General features: G+C 44.5%; 1 protein-coding gene across 1 annotated transcript in view; it reads right to left on the reverse strand.

Annotated features, from left to right (window-relative positions):
• LOC120932907 (cystine/glutamate transporter-like) overlaps positions 1-21,029 on the reverse strand; it is a 54,486-nt gene that overhangs the window by 19,349 nt on the left and 14,108 nt on the right. The window contains exons 4-10 of the mRNA XM_040345747.1: positions 17,093-17,218; positions 13,710-13,809; positions 10,995-11,039; positions 9,815-9,938; positions 3,978-4,081; positions 3,805-3,901; positions 2,828-2,977 (exon numbers count right to left, since the gene is read on the reverse strand). Coding sequence (XP_040201681.1) covers positions 2,828-2,977; positions 3,805-3,901; positions 3,978-4,081; positions 9,815-9,938; positions 10,995-11,039; positions 13,710-13,809; positions 17,093-17,218 — 746 coding nt within the window. The remainder of the gene's footprint in view (positions 1-2,827; positions 2,978-3,804; positions 3,902-3,977; positions 4,082-9,814; positions 9,939-10,994; positions 11,040-13,709; positions 13,810-17,092; positions 17,219-21,029) is intronic.

The following is a 21,029-nucleotide window of genomic DNA, read 5'->3' on the forward strand; positions in this document are numbered from 1 at the left end:
ACCAACAACCTTGTAGGTGTACTCATGAGGTTCAGAAGAGAGCCAGTTGCCATAACTGTGGACATTGAACAAATGTTTCATTGCTTTATTGTACGAGAAGACCATAGGGACTTCCTAAGGTTTCTGTGGCACCGTGACAACAACATGAACAATGAGATGATTGAATACCGCATGAAGGTTCATGTTTTCGGAAATAGCCCCTCACCTGCCGTCGCAACATACGGTTTACGAAGGACTGCTCTTGATGGAGAACAGGAGTATGGCGCAGATGCTCGACATTTCGTCGAGAGAGATTTCTATGTGGACGATGGACTTAAATCTTTACCTACAGCGGAAGAAGCCATAGACCTGCTCCAAAGGACACAAGTTATGCTTTCTGAGGCTAACCTCAGACTACACAAGATTGCCTCAAACAGTGTTGCTGTTATGAAAGCCTTTCAACCTGGCGATCATGCCACAGGGTTTAAAGACTTAAATCTGGGGATGGACATGCCACCTGTGCAGAGAAGTCTGGGCCTACGGTGGGACTTATTAAAGGACAGCTTCGGCTTTCAAGTCAGCTCTGCAGACAAACCATTTACCAGGCGTGGAGTTCTGTCAGTGGTGAACAGCCTATACGATCCAATGGGATTTGTGGCTCCCATCACCATACAAGGTAAATCCATACTTAGACAGCTCTCAGAGACTATCAAAGATTGGGATGCCCCACTACCAATAGACAAACTTTCAAGGTGGGAGTCCTGGAAACAGTCGTTACATGCCTTAGATGGAATCCGTATACCACGCTGCTACACTCCGACTTCCCTTGCTACCAGTCGGAGGAAAGAGCTGCACATCTTCTCAGATGCATCTACTGAGGCCATAGCGGCTGTTGCCTACCTCAAGGTAAGGGATTCGGCTAATCTAACCCATGTAGGGTTTCTGTTTGGGAAAGCTAAGTTAGCACCCAAGCCTGAACACACAATTCCTAGGCTTGAACTTTGTGGGACTGTGCTAGCTGTAGAGATTGCAGATTTCATACTGCGTGAGCTAGACATTCAGATAGATGACATCAAATTCTACACAGACAGCAAGGTTGTTCTGGGCTACATATACAACCAGACTAAACGTTTCTATGTCTATGTCAGCAACCGTGTAGAAAGAATAAGAAAATCATCTAAACCTGAACAATGGCATTATGTTCCATCTGAAATTAATCCTGCAGATCATGGCACCAGGCCAGTGTCTGCGAGTGCCTTCGTAAATTCTTCTTGGTTAACAGGTCCTGAATTCTTGTTGGCTGATCCAGAAGAAACCACGGCTGACGTCTTCAGTCTTCTAGAACCCGACAAAGATCCAGAGGTTCGTCCTGAAGTTAAAACCCTTGTCACCAGAACTGAACAAAGATGTGCCTTGGGCTGTCAACGCTTTGAACGTTTCTCCAAGTGGACAAGGCTGGTACACACCACCGCAAGGTTAGTTCATATTGCACACTGCTTTCACACGAAGCTCACAGATGCTCACTGTCAAGGTTGGCACATGTGCCAAAAGCTTCTTTCTGCAAAAGACATTGCTGAAGCTGAACTGATCGTAATACGCAGTGTACAACAGGATGTCTTTGGCTCAGAAATCAGACGTATCCGTGACAAGGGGGACATTCCAAAAAACAGTCCAATCGCTAACCTGAACCCATTCATTGACAATGATGGCACGTTAAGGGTTGGTGGACGCCTAAACAAGGCTAAGTTCAGTGAGCAAGAACAGAATCCTCTCATTATACCTGCTCGCCATCACATCACCACTTTGCTCATACGGCACTACCATGAAAGGGTGAAACACCAAGGTAGACACTTCACAGAGGGAGCCATAAGAGTTGCAGGCCTTTGGATTATAGGGACTGTAAAGACTTTTATCAGACCTATCACGGAACTCATTTTGCTCTTGCCGTTTGGAGACTGAACTTACTTGGGTATGCTGTTGGATCCTACCTGTGACTTCGAGAAGGAAGTATCTGGAACTTTAGTTGTCACAACTTGAAGCCTTATATTATAGTTGTTGTATTATATGCATGTTCTCCATTATGTCTTTCAGGTTTTCAAGACATCAAGCAAATTGCGCTGTTGTTTATTTGCATAACTACCGTTGTATTATGTAAATAGTGGCATTATCATGCCAGACGGGGAGTGTGCTGCCCCAATAGGGGCATAGAATATGAGATGCATAGCCTCAGTTAATATTAGCATTGTTATATAGATTAGAGTTTATATAGTGTGGTTTGCCTACTATTTTCTCATAGCTAAATATATGTGTTATCCTATGCTGCCATCTAGTGGCCTTTGTTGCATGCACATGTTTATGTGATTCTTTGAGTTACCACATATTTTCACTGTATGTATGCCCCTCCCTGCTTCCTGTGTGGAGTACTTCCTGTGTCATCTCTCCAGCCAGCAAGCCACATGTAGAAGGACACTCATGTACTCTGCCCAGGGTAGGAAAGGCATCATCTTTTGACCGCACAATACTATCACCATTCATCTGCTGTTCCTGTTATCTGCTGTAACCCCTGAAGTTAAGGAATAAACACCTCTTTTGAATGAATCGGTATTGACGAGTTCAACTGTCTGGCAAGGATTGTCCGCAGTGAGTATATCTGCTTATATAGGCCAGGCATAGAGGTCTCAGCAAGGGATATATCGCTATCACAACAATCGGAGTCAGAATATTAGATTTTAGGCACAGTGTTTGGATCAGGATTAATCAAATGCCTCTCTAGTAGCTAATCTACAAATATCTATATTTAATACAACAAAACGTTTTTAATGACATTCTGTAGACTACATCTTATCACCTTAAATGGTCGGGGCAAGTCAGGGTGTTTTCGGCGATGGATAATCAGACCGAGCGTTACTAATCCCATGAAAAGCCATCGAGAAAAGCTATAAAAGTTCAACAGTCCATAAAGGTCACCAATTCCAATCATTACGAAGACCAAAGGCATCTAGAAGAGATAAACACATGGCCTAGTGAAGATTTAGAATTTTTACCTTTCACTCCAATGTGTAGGCAGGTGTAGTCTATATTTTCCACTGCAGGTAGCGCTCGACTGCAGCTACATTGCAGAGGGAGAGGAATTCAAGAGTACCATAGTTCCTCTATAGCAGCGGTAGGCAACCTGGGGCCCTGCAGCTGTTACAGAACTACTAGAAGTCCCATCATGCCTCTGGGAGTAATTGTAACTGCCAGCCTTGCAATGCCTCATGGGAAATGTAGTTCCACAACAGCTTGAGGCCCCAGGTTGCACACCCCTGCTCTATGGTTTCCTGGGTCACAAGAGGCAGCAATCTGATTGGATCCTGATGCCCCATGTGACTTTGGTGGCTATCTTGGGTCAGGCAGAGTCTACTTAAGACCCTGGCTTGGCATGCATTTGAGTGTGGCTAGAGTAGGGAGAGGTCTCCTGTCTGTCAGGGACAGTGCTTGGCATTAGGAAAAGGTTCCAGAGGAGTAGGGAAAGTGCAGGGACATGTCAGCCTCCCCACTTGGGTACAAACCGGCCAGATCGCATTCTGCTCCTCAAGATGGATGCTGTCGGCACACATGGGACCTTCTGCTACTGACAAATCACTGTTGCATCATGTGAGTGCTCGAGGTCCTGTTGGGCTTGTTGTGTATTGCCAAACTTAAATTATAATATATTCTTGTTACTCTACACCTGGACTCTGCGTGTTTTCTGCCACCGCACCACGCTGCACCTGCCCACACACATACTAAACTAGAAATGCATAAATAAGAACCATACTTGAAAGGAAGTACAAACAACATTACCATTAATACCAAGGCAGGAAGTGGTGTGTGCCTTCTAATATGGATCATGGAGAACAGAGATGGCCACTGACCTTCTCTGGAAGCAGCAAACAGCATCCTAGATAAGATGGACAGATAACATTGGTGAGCTGCATGCCGTATACACCAGACCAGGGGCTGTGAAGATAACTTACCTAGAAGCGGCAAAGATTCCCCCATTCAGAGCTCCAAAGCATGACATCGCCACCAGTATGGAGATCAACCAGGAGACTTGACTCAGGGTGTGGTCAGTAAAGGTCTTATAGAAAGGTAACAGGACAGAAGACAGAAGAGTTTAATGCTGCACAAAAACTTAAATATTAATTATATTCCTTAATAACTACAAAGGATATAAATCCACTTTTTCTACACTAAACAACATCACAAAGCCTGTGCAGAGAGCAGACCCAGTAAGCTCCAGCCACTACAGACTGCCTGCAGAAAACTACAGGAGGGGGCAGAGACAAGACCAGTCACCCTGCACAAGAAGAGAGAGCAGCGATTGGTCTTTATTACAGGAAGCTTCACTGCAGAGGTAAAGTCCCACACTGGATCACTGCACAGATCTGGAAGAAATACACAAAGCACACCAAGATTCATGTAAGAATACACATGCCCCAGGTCCCAAACTTCATTAAAAGTCGTGGATTCATTTAAATATCTTGGAATAAACATTAATTTGGAAGCTAGTGTATATCCCTTGTTGGATTATGTTAAGAGTAAATTGAGGATATAGAATAAATGACCCTTGTCAATGTCAGCAAGAATACATTTATTAAGGCTCGGTTTCCACTGCAAAGTCGCATGACAAGTCATTCCCCATGACTTCCAATGAGTACCGTTCATATCTGTGCGACTTTAAGCGTTTGCCGACCACCGTAGTTTTACGGCGGCAGGTCGGGTCGGCTGCGCAAAATCACATAATATTACGTGATTTCGCATTGTGGCACGCCCCCTGCTCGCCCCTGGTGCCAATGCGAGTTCCCAGCGGGCGCGATTACCGCCGGGCACCCGTGATCGCTCGTTACAGAGCGAGAACCGGGAGCTGTGTGTGTAAACACACAGCTCCCGGTTCTTTCAGGGGTAGAAATTACTGTTCATCTGTTCATACAATGTATGAACAGTGATTTGTCATTTCCCCTAGTCAGTCCCACCCCCCCCTTCAGTTAGAACACAATGAGGGAACATTTTTAACCCCTTGATCGCCCCCTAGTGTTAATCCCTTCCCTGCCAGTGAAATTTTTACAGTAATCAATGCATTTTTTTTAGCACCGATCGCTATAAAAATGCCAATGGTCCCAAAAATGTGTCAAAAGTGTCCGCCATAAGGTCGCAGTACCGATAAAAAATTGCAGATCGCCGCCATAACTAGTAAAAAATAAATATTAATAAAAATGCCATAAAACTGTAGAAGCTATAATCTTTGCGCAAACCAATCAAACGCTTATTGCGATTTTTTTTAACGAAAAATATGTAGAAGAATACGTATCGGCCTAAACTGAGGAAAAAAAATGTTTTTTTATATATTTTAGGGGGATATTTATTACAGCAAAAAGTAAAAAAATATTCATTTTTTTTTTTCAAAATTGTCGCTCTGATTTTGTTTATAGCGCAATAAATAAAAACTGCAGAGGTGATCAAATACCACCAAAAGAAAGCTCTCTTTGTGGGAAAAAAAAGAATGCCAATTTTGTTTGGGAGCCACGTCGAACGACCGCGCAATTGTCAGTTAAAGCGACGCAGTGCCGAATCGCAAAAAGTGGCCCGGTCATTGACCAGCAGTGAACTTCAAAGTAGTCCCTGCACTACTTTGGTCCCACTTTGATGGTAAAATCGCGCGACTTTGGGGTTGCAATAGTGGAAACAGAGCCTAAATCAATTATATTACCCAAGTGCCTATATTTGTTTTTCCATTCCCAAGTAAGGATACCCAAACTCTCAGATTTCTAAGTTCATATGACAAACGGTAGATGTAAATTAAAACTTATAACATTACAACAACCCAAAACAGCAGCAGGAATGACACTGCCAGATTTATATTTATATTTTTTGGCGGGCCAATTGAAGCATTTAAAAACGTGGGTAATGCAGGAAAAATAAATGGGGGTGGAACAGTATCTATCAATGTGGTGTTCCACCCAAAAGTGAGGGCCTGTTTTTCATGGTTCCCCTTCTCCACTTCCGGGAAACCGGGTCGCGGCCTGATCTCCCAAAAGTTCGGCCCTCTCCATCTTCCTCTACTGCTCCAATCAGCGTGCTTCCCGCATGCGTAGTATGGAACCGGCCACTAAGCCAATAGGCTTCACTGCCAGGTTCCCTTACCTGGAACGGCAGCGGTTGCACCCTAACAGTCGTTCCAAAGATCGGCTGTTGTGCCGATATCGCGGGCTCCCTGGACAGGTGTCCCTATAGTAAAAGTCAGCAGCTACAGTATTTGTGGCTGGGCTCCGGTGTGCAGCGTTTCCACCCTCTGTCTCCTAAGTCACAATAGACAGCAACAATATAATATTTCCAAAAAGTTCCACCTTTCGTTATTAATAAGCAGTCCTGGAGCTCTAGTCCAGTGGCTTTATCAAGAATTAAGCCTCATACACACGATCGGACTTCCATCAGACTTTTCCGTGGATTTTTGTCCGAATTGGCGTTGGCCGTCAACTTGTTCTGCATACACACGGCAGAACATTTTCAGCCAACTTTCACCAAATCACATGGTTTTTCAGCTCTTTACCGCCACCCTTTGGGCAACTTTTGCTATTGTTGTCTGATGTTTAGCATTTGTTCTGATCATGCGTGTTTGTACTTTGGACTTTAGACCAATGGACTTGTGTACACACGATCGGATTATCCTCCATCGGACATTTGTTGTCGAAAAGTTTGAGCGCACGCACAGCGAACATTTGTCCGTTGAAAAAGCAACAATTGTCCAATGGAGCATACAGATGGTCGGATTGTGTGATAAAACAGGTCCATCGGACCGTTGTTGTCAAAAAGCCTGATCATGTGTATGGGCCTTGAGATGACATCTTCCGTCTAGCAGAATTAATTCACTACAAGCTCAAAAAATGTGCTTTCGATTACAATCTCCCTGTCTACATTACCTGCCACAATAGTTCAAGCAGGTACCACTAAATGGGCCTAGGCACAGCTAATAGACAGATTCCTGTTCAGATTCCCACTTTTATGTAGTAGATGATGGGAGAAAGAGTTGGGACCGATTAAAGATGATGTAAGGGATGATGTTCTACAGTCCTCACAACCCGTATCTTTGTGTACACACGCTCTGAATTTCCGACAACAAATGTTCGATGGGAGCTTTCCGAGCGTGTGTAGGGCCCATCGGACATTTTCTGACGGAATTTCCGAGAACAAAAATTTGAGAGCTGGTTCTCAAATTTTCCCACAACAAAATCCGCCCTCGTAAATTCAGATTTGTGTGTTTCCGACGCACAAAACGAGGCACAAAATTCCACGCATGCTCCAAATCAAATACGAGATGGAAGCGCTCGGTCTGGTTAAACTAGCGTTTGTAATGGAGATAGCACATTCATCATGCTGTAACGGACTGAAAAACACGAGGCTGAAAAGTGCGAATACGTCTCTCACCAAACTTCTACTAACACGACTGGTATTGAACTTCCCTTTAATAGTGCCTTCGTATGTGTTGTACGTGACCGCGTTCTTTATCGATCAGAATTTCCAACAACATTTGTGCGACCGTGTTTATGCAAGACAAGTTTGAGCCAAAATCCGTAAAAATAAAAAATCCACGGTTTTGTTGTCGGAATGTCCGATTGTCTGTACGCGGAATTACAGTTAACACGACTCTTTATACTTCATAGAGTAGAATTTATCGCACTCCTAAGTTACTTTGAGATGACTCTTGCTGCAACAAATGGGAATCTCATTCACTTTTTCTGGCACTGCCAGAAATTGAGGAGATATTGGGACAAAGTGCTCAGAACAATCAATGGTCTCTTTGGGGGTCTACCTTACCACGCTCACTTGTATCTTATGCCGCTTACACACGATCGGAAAATCCGACAAGAAAACCATGGATTTTTTTCCACGCCGGAATCCTGGCTCAAACTTGCGTTGCATACACACGGTCACACCAAATGCCAATCGTCAAGAACGCGGTGACGTACAACACTACGACAAGCCAGAGAAAAATGAAGTTCAATGCTTCCGAGCATGAATCGACTTGATTCTGAGCATGCATGTTTTTTGTGCGTCGGAATTGCATACAGACGATCGTAATTTCCCCAAAGAACTTTTCTTGTCGGAAAAAAAATTGAGAACCAGCTCTCAAATTTTTCTTGGCAGAAATGACGACAGAAAAATTCTGATGGAGCTTACACACGGTCGGAATTTCCAACCAAAAGCTCACATCAGACTTTTCTTGTCGGAATTTCTGATCGTGTGTACGCGGCATTAGGCTATCACGACTCTTCCCTTAGGGATGAACATATGGTTATAGCAATACTAGATCATTATTTACTATATGCATTTTGATAGCTCTAAAGTGGACCATGCCCAACCCACCCTCACTTGAAGACTGGATCACCAAATTCAATAAGTGCATTTCATTTGAAGAACATAGCTTTCTCCTACATAATGCTATGCAAACGTTAGGTTCAATATGGTCTTGCTGGACAGAATCTATGGGCCAAATCCTCAAAATCGTAGCCTAACTTAATTTTTCCCATTTAAGTTACACTGGCGGGAAATTTCTACCTAAGTACCTGATCCACAAAGCACTTACCTAGAAATTTCACGCAGTGTAACCTAAATTCTCCCGCCGCAAGGCGGTCCTGTTATCCAGGGGGCGATTACAATTTAAATGAGGCGCGCTCCCACGCCGGCCGTACTGCGCATGCTTGTGACGTCATTTTCCCGACGGGCAGCGCGAGAAATTACGTTACGCCGGGCTTTGTGGATTGCGACGGGACAATAAAGTTGCGTCGGGTAAAAAAAAAGTTACGCGCCGAAAAATAAAATTCAAAATTTAAAAAAAATCGCGGCGATCGAAAAAAAGGTCTGTTTTTACAAGGTGTAAACAGTTTACACCTTGTAAAAGCAGCCCTAATTTTACGTATGCAAACGTAAACTTACGCAGAAAAAACAAAGCTGAAAAGCTTTGTGGATCTCCGTAAGTCCTCATTTGCATACGCAAAGCGGCATTTCAATGCGAAATGCCCCCAGCGGCGGATGCGGTACTGTATCCTAAAATCTGACAGTGTAAGTCTCTTACAGATGTCAGATCTTCTGCCTATCTTTGGAAAACTGCTTCTGAGGATCAGTTCCAAAGATAGGCACAGAGATACGCAGGCTGAACAGCAGTTCCGCCTGCGTATCCCTTTTGAGGATTTGGCGCTATGTGCCCAGCCATTAGAGGAAGCTTGGTTACTAGGCCTTTTTCTTTGCGGTTAAGGTAGCGCACGTTTTCATCTAATTGCTGTGGTGTAATTTATATCTGCTGGAGGAAATGTTTGAATACTGATCTGTACTTTGTTTTCCTTGGGGGGGGGGGGGGTTTTCTCGCTGTCTCGCAAGGCAGCATATTTCTATGCAAACGCTAAAAAAAAAAAAATGACTTTCATAAATAAAATCTAAAAAAAAATTTACACATCAGAAGATTCTAAGAAAGTTACTTAGCTTCATGATTTCCTTTAATTTTAGAGCTAAAGACCAGTATAGATGGACTTTCTCCGCCTGACCATCCAGTAAAACGTTTGCCTGATAACACATACTGGGCCAAATGGTAATATATTCAGCCAAGGAAAGTCAGTGGAGGAAGTCTACAGGTTTCAAGATGTTGTTGGCTGTGTTGTCACTGCTGCAGAAGTGCCAAGGCCTCTCCAATAAGAAGAAATTAGGAAAACAATGACATCATCAAGGCAACTAACTGTACAAATAGTCACTATTCCACCAAAAAAAATGGGCCATTATAGGCTTGCTAACCTACCTTTGCAAAGGTAAAGTCAGTACTCACCATGGCAACGGCTTCAGAAGCCAGCACTTCATTGGTTGTGAGGACAGTGTAGTACGCCACATTGGTGAGCAGGTAGCAGATGGTGACAATGATCAGTGACACAATCACAGTTATGGGGATATTCCTGGGAAAAACACACTGGTGCACATTAGGCATTCATACCTTTTATTACCAACATATAGAAACTAATATTGCAATATGTAATTCACCCTGGTGATATTTTCTTGCAGACACAAACATATATATATATATATATATATATATATGTAGCGGCCTGCTACTTTTTAGCCGGCGCTGCTTTAAATTTAGAGGGTAGCCTGAGAGTTAGTTGACTCAGACTGTATGATTATTTACTAAATTTGGGCCTCTGTTCCAGCCATGGCTGAACTGTGAGTGACCACTATTGTTGTTTGGGGTGCCGTTACCAGCCCAGGCCAAGGGTGGCAGCAGTCAGGTCAAGGTGTTTTGGGTGTTCCCTTCGGCAGCCAATCAGCGGGGGTTGATCGTCCCGCTGTGCATGCTGGGAAGGAGTACTTAAGGGACAGACGCCATTGGTCCGGGTCGTCGTCGATCCTGGGTCTGTCGTCCCACCACCCCCCGTGTGTGGCCCTCCTCCCGGGGATGCGTGTTCAAGTGTTCCTGGCTCGTTGGTCCGGAGTTGTGATCTACTGAGTAGCCCGGGAGTCAGACTGGGTGTACGTTTGCAGAGTGGTCCTGTGCTGTCCGTCCTGGAGGGAGGAAGCCACTCGATGAAGAATCTGTCTTGGAAAACACAGAGCACGATGCTGGTTTCTCAGGAGAGGCCTTAAACTTCATCGAAGGACGCACCATTACTGAAAGGCTGAATGATGGTCGCCTGTCAGTTTTAAGTTCACAAGAAGTTAATTGGGAGAGAACCGGGTGCTGAATCCTGTGTTGAGAGGATTTTGGACTGAACATACCTCCATCTTTGGGAAGGTCTGTGGCAGAGACTTTAACCAAAGTTCCGTGCGTCACCTTGGCTGCTAGGCTAGTGAGAGAGGCCTATTCGAGTGCGCAATACCCACTCTGGCTAGAGTGGCGACGAAAGCTACCTTGCTGGAAACAGGAGTGTTTCCGGACAGAAGTTATACACCTGAACCTGTTACCTATTACCCTTCAACAAAGTTTATTTTGCATCAAATGAAAAAAGTCGGCTTACCTTTCTGGGTTCACTATCTCTTCAGTAACAAAAGTAACATAAAACCTGGAATTTAAATAAAAAAGGAATAATTAGACTTTGTGTCCACAGACCATAATATTCAAGACTCTAAAGATGAACTCCAGGCATAGTATATTGGTTCAGCTTGAAGCACTGTAACTATGTATATATCGTCAGGGCCGCCATCAGGAATTATGGGGCCCCTTCTTACACAGCTTCAGGCATGGGCCTCCTGGAGCAGAGAACCAGGGGGGGGAGGTGCTGCCACCTGAAATTGAGAAGCGGGGGGGGGGGGGGGGCTGCCTCGAATTGAGAAGCGGGGGGTGCCGCCGCTAATTGAGAGGTGGGGGGGCCTTTACAAAAAAGGGGGGTTGCCATCCGGGACCCTGGGGACCTCTGGGCCCTTTAATAAAAATAAAAAAATAAACCTCTGGGCCCTTTAATAAAAAATAAATAAAAAAAATATATAATTTTTTTTTTATAAAAAAATATATAAAAAGAAACCCTTTTTTGCCATCAGGGGCCCTGGGGACCTCTGGGCCCTTTAATAAAAAATAAATAAAAAAAAATATAAAAAAAATAAACATTTATAAAAAAAAGGGGGGGGGGGTTGCCACATGGGGCCCTGGGGACCTCCGGGCCCCTGGGTACCTCTGGTAATAAAAGAAAAAAAAAGAAAGAAAAAAATATATAAAAAAAATGTACATTTTTTTTATAAAAAAAAGGGGGGTTGCCATCCAGGGCCCTGGGGACCTCCGGGCCCTTTAATAAAAAATAAAAAATAAATATATTAAAATATATATTTTTTTTTTAAATAAAAAATAAATTAAAAAAAGGGCGGTTGCCATCTGGGCCCCTGGGGACCTCCGGACCCCTTACAAAAAAAAGGGGTTGCCATCCGGGCCCCTGGGGACCTTCGAACCCTTACAGGTGTACTGCCTGTACCCCCCCCTGATGGCGGCCCTGTATACCGTACCTGACCTGCCCCTGAAACCTGGAAAACCGGGAAGTAGATTATTCAGTGCTCCCCACATAGCACGGGCACTATTCAGAGGATGATTTACATTTTCTGAATTATTGCAAAGTGTTCTCTGATTGAATGAGGTGGAGAGCATGCCATCACCGCCTCTCCACCTTGTCCAATCAGAGAACCCTTTGTACCACAATCGCATACTCACCTATATTGTGGTCCTGGATTCTGAGACGCTGTTAACCCTACACTGTCTGCATATCTATTATCTCTAGGTTGGTGCCCTTTATGGTTTGGTCCTGCTCTACCCTGCATGTGCAGTAGCTCAGATTAGGTTGATTTTGTGATCCCGGGACATGGCCTGGCGGGGGGAACACAATTCTGGATTGTTGCAGCAAATCCAGGACTGTTGGCAAGTAGGATGTGCTCCTTCTTTGCTTCCAAATGCTGGCCTGGAACATATCTCACATAGACCCAGTGATTATTTTTAAATCTCAAACCAAATTAAGGGCTGTCAGGGAGTTTTGCAGTAATCAAGGCGAGAGATGACCAGGGAGTGAACTAAGAGTTTTGTGGTGTCATTGGTTAGAAAGGGGCATATTTTGGAGATGTTGCGAAGGTTGAGGCGGCAAGATTTGGACAGTGATTGAAAGTGAGGCTTAAAGGACAGTTCAGAGTCCAGGACTACTCCTAGGACCTTGACATGTGGGGATGGGCTGATAGTTGTGCCATTTATTTTGACAGAGAGATCAGGGGAAGAGGCACGTGGGGGAGGGAAAATGATAAGTTCCGTTTTGGATAGATTGAGTTTGAGGAAGTGGTGCGACATCCAAACTGATATCACTCCTCACGTATCACTGTAAATTAGTGATACGTGAGGAGAATGAAGGAGTGAGTTGAGGGGTAGAGAAATAGATTTGAGTGTCATCAGCGTAAAGGTGGTATTGGAAGCCGAGGGGGGGGGGGCTATCCGCTGACCCAGGGAGGAGGTGTAGATAGAAAATAGGAGAGGTCCAAGAACAGAACCTTGGGGGACCCCAACAGAGAATGAAAGAGGAGAGGAGGAAGTAGAGTTGTAAGTAACGCTGAAGGTGCGGTTGGATAAGTAGGTAGAGAACCAGCGAAGAGTACAGTCACGGAGACCAAAGGTGTGGAGGAGTGGGTGGTCAACCGTATCGAAGGCGGCAGAGAGGTCCAGGAGTAAGAACACAGAATAGTGTCCCTTAGTTTTGGCCGTTAGTATATCGTTTGTTAGTTTTAGGAGAGCAGTTTCTGTGGAATGTTGAGGACGAAATCCAGACTGAAGGGGATTAAGGAGGTTATTATAAGCAAGGTGGACGCTCAGTTGGTTGTAGCGCCCCCCTGCTTTCAGTGCGGGTGCTGCGCGGAAGTCAGTGGGGAATGGGAGGCTTAGTTTTACTCCCATTCACAAATTATGGAAACGTTCGTGAATAGGCGTATCTTGCTCATTTGCATATTCTAGGCGTAAATCCACGTGCACGCCCCTAGCGGCCAGCGTAAATATGCAGCTAAGATACGACGGCGTAGGAGACTTACGCCGGTCGTATCTTAGCAACATTTAAGCGTATCTCAGTTTGAGAATATGCTTAAAGATACGACGGCGCAGATTCGAACTTATGACGGCGTATCTACTTATACGCCGTCGTAAGTCTTACTGAATCTGGCTACTAGAATGTAGCTGCCGAAAATGTAAAAATCGTAATGACTTTTTAAAATGAACTTACCAGCCTCCAAATGCAAACATCCCCGAATAAAAGGCCAGGGGTATTTTATCCAGAGCTAGGTTGGAGGTATCAAACGCATCCTGGAAGTTCTCTGTGTGTCCTGGAAGCAGAAGACAAAACACAGAGGTCTTAATCCATCATGAAAAATTGTCTAAAGCCTCGTACACACGCACGGTTTTCTCGGCTCTGGCAGAGCTTTCTTGCCGAGTACACCGTGCGTGTGTACGAGGCTTTGAGGTTTCTCGTCGAGAAAACTGCCCAGAATCTAGACGAGAAAAATAGAGAACCTGCTCTCTATTTAATTGTCGTGATTCTTGGCAGTGTTTTCCTGCCGAGAAACCCGAGCGTGTGTATACTTACCTGTCTCCATGGAAACCTGCGCATGCTCAAAATGACTTTGACGCATGCGTGGTAGCTTCCAAGGCATAGGTAGGGTGAAGCAAGATGGCGGCGACGGCATTGAATGTGACAAGCGCATGCTCGTCGAAGTCGATGACGTCACCGCGTTCGTGCCATTCAAAAGAACGGTGGTGCTTTTGAATCGTACGTGTGTACACTCAGCCGGAATCTCGTCAGGAAAATATTTTTTTTTTCCTGACGAGAATCCGGGCCGTGTGTACAGGGCTTAACTTTATCTTTCACCCAACATATAGAGATCTAAATGTCCGAGGTGACCCAGGCCTTATACAGCCATTGTAATTAAAGAGGAACTGCAGGCAAATATAGGAACCACAAAAAATCATTTTACATTTTTAATAACCATAATGTCAGTGTTATACCAATTTGGCTGCAAAAGTGGAAATACATGTAGCGCCACCCCCGAAGGAGCCGCTTGGTGAATTTGGATTCTCTGATCTCCGCCTCAACTCCTAGAATGACCTCAGCCCCTCCTGGTTAAATAAAATTACTCCAAACACATTTAAGGACACATGCAGTAAATACCGTTATCCTGGCTGTGGAATTATCATCAAAAATAGACACACACCTGGCAGTGATAAACAAGTTGAATATATTAGCACGGTTTAAAGCACATGGAAACTTACAACACTGTTGAACCTTGCTACAAATAACTATGCAAAGAAAAGAATGGATTACACAAGTACAGTAGACACAGTTCTGTAATGTTGCAGGTTCTGAGGTGAAGAATACTAGTGTCTTCGGCTAGCAAATGGTGGGGCCCTTGTAGTTTTAACAAGCTTGCATGGAGCAGTAATCCCCTAGAATGTTCTGTTCGGTAGAGATTAAAAAGGGGCAAACTACTAGAAATGGTAGTTTTCAAACAAACATTTAAAGGCAATTAAAGGGGAAATTGATGTCTGCATGCAGTGTCAGTATGGTGTCAAGAAGGATGTTGGGTTTGCACCCTCTCACTAATCCTTGGTGCGATGACACAACAATAATCCCAGGTGCTGGTTCAGGCTCCTGATGCTCCTAGCAATGTTATAAGGCACTGGATCTCTTGCTGCTGGGCGATCGATATGAATGATAGCGAAACTCACAAGATGACTTGGCAGCGGCTGACCTGATACCTGGTGGATATCTCGATCCCTGAAAGGTGTGGGTCGTCTATGCTGAGCTGAGTGGTGCTGGGCTGCTGAGTAGGGTCCCTGGACTAAATAGTAGTGGACCACATGGCTGTCTGCTCCTGGCTCCCCTCAGGCATCCTCACCTCTCTTCAGACGGCTCTCCTTATTCTCCTCACAGACTCTTTTTCTCAGGCTTCAGGATATCCCTCCTCTGTTGGGGCACACACAGTCCCTGGTGTCAGTGTGTGTCTCTCTCCTCACTCTGGCACCTCAGTTCCTTCCCCTCACACACTCCATCTCTCCTCACTGTTAAGTGACACTGTGTCCCAGCAAAGGACTTTTTGAGCATTGGCAATCTCTTCTCCTCAGTAGTTCCCTCACTTTTAAGCAATCTCCTCTCCTCAGTAGTTCCCTCTCTTTTAAGTTTAGCACTACCCCCGGAGGAGCTGCTGGATTTTTGGGTGGCGTGTTACCTCTTGGCTCCTCCGAAATTCCTAGGGGTAATTGATGTATAGTACATCTAGTAGAAGTAAAAGGAATGTCCAGACAGGTGCTCTTTGCAGTGCTCTTTATTACCCACTCGGGTAAAAACAGTAAACTTGTGGTGAGGAAAGTAAATCTGAGGAACATAGGAGAATAGCAGATTCAGGCGTAATGATAGGAAACAGTCCTGCTCCCAAACGTAACACTTCTTAACACCACTCCCGCCGGAATGGGTTTAGTGTACCTGGACAGGCCTCTCTCACTGACCTGGCAGCTGGAGTATCACTTGGACAATTGTAGGAATAAGTCTCTGCCACAGACCCTCCTAGGTGAACTTGAACTTGGGAGAAAGTCTCTGCCACAGACCCCTCTCAATGAGCCTCAGAAGATACCTCTGCCACAGGTCCCCTCTGGATTGAATTCCTGGATATATGCCTCCTTAATTGAGTTACGTCTGGATCTCCTTCAGCTTGTCGCTCAGGTACCGACTGACAGGTGATCAGTCCAAGCCCTATTGGACCACCAGTCTCTCAATGGCGTTTCTCAGACCAATTCCCCCACCGAACAGCACACAGCTTGGGATCTTCAAAAGAGGGAACTCAGTCGCTCACTGAATCCCCATCGCTGGTTCAGATGCTCCGGGCCAGCATGGTCCCGGAACCAGAAACACCACGTGGCACGCACGCCCCGGCCAGGTAGCCCATAGCGCCGTGATGTGGCCACCCTAAAGGTGGGTGCCACACTCGACGAAGAAGACCCCGAACCAATGGCGTCTGCCCCATAAATACCCCTCCCCAGCATGCACAGCGAGGACAAACCCCCGTGGTTTGCTGCTGGGAAAGAGCACCCAAACCTTGACTCCACTGCTGCCACCTGCAGCACCGGGGCTGGAAGAACACCCCAATACAGCAGAATGGACTCACAGCACAGCCAAGCTGAGACAGAGACTGCATTTTGCTACTAACAATCTGGATCAGTTTAACTACACTCTGATCTACACATACATTTAGATAGCACCAGTACTATATAGTACATAGGCGCTACACAAGCAATCTCCTCTCCTCAGTGTCCTGTCAGCCTTTCTCCTCACTTTCACCTCAGGCTTCCCCTCTCCTCACTGTTCAGCACTTCCCGACACTCCCCTTTTACCTCAGTGAGTCTTTTTGTAAGGACAAGTCAGTATCTCTTTGTCTCCATCTTGTGGCCAAAAGGAGAAATTGCATTACAAAAAAAAAATGCCTGCGCTACATACACGATAGGTGTGGCTGTAGCTCATAGCAACCAAAGACCGACTTTACCTGATCACTGAAATCACACTGACATCGTACATAACAGGGAACAACCAACAAAGACAGATCACCAAATCCTACATACCAGCGGCTAATGCCATCATTCCAGGCACTATGATAAGTCCAATAGCCACTAACTTCAGTACGGTGAATATAGTCTGAAGATTTGCTGACCAGCTCACGCTCCAACAGTTCAGTGCGATGATGACTGCTGTAGAGACACAAGGTTGAATGAAAGAGTAACATCATTTGTATAATGGCACCTGAACTTTCATTTTGCGATTGTAGTGTGTTATGAGATTGCGGGCAGAATCGTAGCGATTCTGCCACGATCCCAAAATGCCAAGTGTGAATGAAGCGTGAAAACAGATCCCTCCTGTTCAACCCATGTGTGTGTGTGATTTTTATTCTCCAACAATTCCCATTGATTCAAACTAATTCTCATGTATATAAAATAGTCATTCTATAGTGTTTACTGATTTCTGTAAGAATTCTGTTGTGATTATTATTTTTGTTATTCACTATTCTTATATCAAAGCTACATAGTCAGTTTGATTTAAATACACAAGTCCATTAATTTCAACCAATAGAAAAAGAAAATAACTAGAAAACCTCCATATACAAAAACCTATACGCACAGTTGATCCAGAGGAAGGCAAAAAACAAACAAAAAAAGCATGATCCAATCCTTCCTGATCCCCCTGAAGGCAATTGGATATTCCTTGGATCAACAATCTCTGGTTTTATTACCTATAAATCTTAGTATCCAGTTATATTGTGTGCCTTTAGGAATGCATCTATCTCTTTTTTAAAACAAACTGTTGAGCTAGACGTAAAGGGCCAGATTCTCGTAGATCAGCGTATCTACGAGCAGGGGCGTAGCGTATGCCATTAACACTACGCCGCTGCAACTTACTGGAGCAAGTGCCGTATTCTCCAAACACTTGCTCCGTAATTTGCGGCGGCGTAGTCTAAATGGCCCGGCGTATCCCCGCGTAAATCAAAGGGGGCGGCTTGTATTTAAATTAAGCGCGCCCCCGTGCCGAACGAACTGCGCATGCGCCGGCCTTAAACGTAGGCCACTGCGCATGCTTCGTAGTACGCCGCAAATACATTGGTTGCGTGAACGTAATTAACGCACAGCCCTATTCGCGACGAGTTACGTAAACGACGTAAACGATGGAAAAACCCGACGCTGTCCCGACGGCCATACTTAACATGGCATACGGCGGACCGACGTAAGGTTACCCCTCATATAGCAGGGGTAACCTTACGCTTACGGAAACAACGTAAACTATGGCAAAGCGGCGCAAAAACGTTTGGGACGGTGTAAGTGACTTACGCCAGTCGGATCTACGCCGTATCTATGCGTAAATGATTCTAAGAATCACTAGCATAGATATCCGGGCTCAGAAACAGAGATACGACGGTGTATCTGGAGATACACCGTCGTATCTCTTTTGAGAATCTGGCCCAAAGTGTGCCTCCTTGTCCTCTGGTAGGAGCTGCAAGTGACTAACTCTGTACCAAGCTCACTATATGGCAGGGACGTGCAGTCAGGGGAGGCAGGTGGGGCAGAGCCATGAACATAAATTAAAAAAAATCGAGGGTCATAGCTCAGCGACATGAGATCACAGAGATTTGGGGTTATGTAGCCTAAGTCATACCCCACCTCTGGTAAAAATGTGGGGCTCCTACGACCTATGGTTCGAGAGATACGGGGCTCCTTGCACAGCCTTTCAAAAGCTACATACACAGAGCGGCCAGTTTAAATACAAGCTGGCACACTCTGTTTGCAGTGGACTGAGAGGTTGAGCTTACAGTGCCTCTTCTCACTTCTGTCAGATGCACTGAGCTCAATGGACAGCTTGGAGTCTTGGACCAATGGTAAAGTACCATTAGAAAAGTACCATTAGCCCCAGCTGTCCAATAAAAATTCTGCAGTGGAGGCACGCCTCTCACTGCAGTGTCATAGAAGGGGCATGTGTCTAAAAGACAAATGCTCCCTTCCAGCCCAGCCCTCTTAAATACAAGGGTATGAGTATTTACCCATAATCCCATGTTTTTTCTCACACAGTTAAAAGAGGGAGAATGAGGATCTTCTGCTGTTAAAAGTTACTTTTATAATCAAGCTAAATAATATATTTATATGCTATATTTTATAAGATAATAATTTATTATTTATCTATTTACTGTGAAATGACTGGTTTGAAGTTATAACTTCAAACTTCAGTAATGTGTCTGTTAACTACTTGCCGACCAGCTTCCGCAGTTCTACGGCGGGAAGGTCGGCTCCCCTGCGCGAGAGCCTGTAGTATAACGTCGGCTCTCTAAGCGGCCACTAGGGGGCGCGTGCGTGCCCCCCCGCTCGTCCCTGACTCCCGTGCGTGTGCCCGGCGGGCGCGATCGCCGCCGGGCACCCGCGATTGCTCGTTACAGAGCAAGGACCAGGAACTGTGTGTGTAAACACACAGCTCCCGGTCCTGTCAGGGGAGAAATGCCTGATCGTCTCTGTTCATACAATGTATGAACAGCGATCAGTCATTTCCCCTAGTGAGGCCACCCCCCCTACAGTTAGAACACACCCAGGGAACATACTTAACCCCTTCCCTGCCCCCTAGTGTTAACCCCTTCCCTGCCAGTGGCATTTTTATAGTAATCCAATGCATTTTTATAGCACTGATCGCTATAAAAATGCCAATGGTCCCAAAAATGTGTCAAAAGTGTCCGCCATAATGTCACCGAAAAAAAAATCGCTGATCGCCGCCATTACTAGTAAAAAAAAAATATTAATAAAAATGCCATAAAACTACCCCCTATTTTGTAAACGCTATAACTTTTGCGCAAACCAATCAATAAAGGTTTATTGCAATTTTTTTACGAAAAATATGTAGAAGAATACGTATTGGCCTAAACTGAGGAAAAAAATCTTTTTTTATTTATTTTTGGGGGATATTTATTATAGCAAAAAGTAAAATATTCATTTTTTTCAAAATTTGTTTATAGCGCAAAAACTAAAAACCGCAGAGGTGATCAAATACCACCAAAAGAAAGCTCTATTTGTGAGAAAAAAAGGACGCCAATTTTGTTTGGGAGCCAAGTCGCACGGCCACGCAATTGTCAGTTAAGGCAACGCAGTGCTGAATCGCAAAAATTGCTCTGGTCTTTGACCAGCAATATGGTCCGGGGGTTAAGTGGTTAAGCCCCCTGCTTGAGTACAGTTTTAGAAAATATAGTAAATTACCTTAAAAACAATATATAATAATTATTTGTATATTACTTACTTTTATATTATTTGAATATTAATTATGGTAATTAACGCATTGCCACCCAGGCCAATTCTGACCCTTCTCTTGTACATGTAAAAATCATCATTTACTCAGAACCCCCAAACATTATATAATTATATAAATTGTTTTAGCAGACACCCTAGGGAATAAAATGGTGGTTGTTGCAACTTTTTTTTTACACTGCATTTGTGCAGCAATTTTTCAAACAATATATAAAAAAAAAGAAAAACACCAATTTTTTTGTATAATGTGAAAAATGATGTTACGCCAAGTAAATAAATACCTAACATGTCACGCTTTAAAACTGTGCACACTCGTGGAATGGCGCCAAACTTCAGTACTTAAAAATCTCCATAGGCGACACTTTATAATTTTTTACAAATTACTGTACATGTTTAGTTACAGAGGAGGTCTAGTGCTAGAATTATTGCTCTCGCTCTAACGATCGTGGCGTATGTAACCTGTGTGTCTGGTTCTGATACTAGCCAGTGCCTCACCAGCCACTGACCTCACCACACGTCCCTGCTATATGGACCACCTATCTATATCATACATGATGGCCCTATTCCCCCTTAATCATTCCTACTCAAGAAAGAATAATGTAATAGTTAATCAATTGTGCCAGTATCAGCAGTAAAACAATGGAGCCTCCATCAGTTTACCATTGATGCTGACATGATTATTTACTGACTGTTGATCCAACCATCTCTTGCCATGGATCGGTTTGGCCAG

The sequence above is a fragment of the Rana temporaria genome, chromosome 3 (assembly GCF_905171775.1).
Source record: "Rana temporaria chromosome 3, aRanTem1.1, whole genome shotgun sequence".
Classification (NCBI taxonomy): Eukaryota; Metazoa; Chordata; class Amphibia; order Anura; family Ranidae; genus Rana; species Rana temporaria.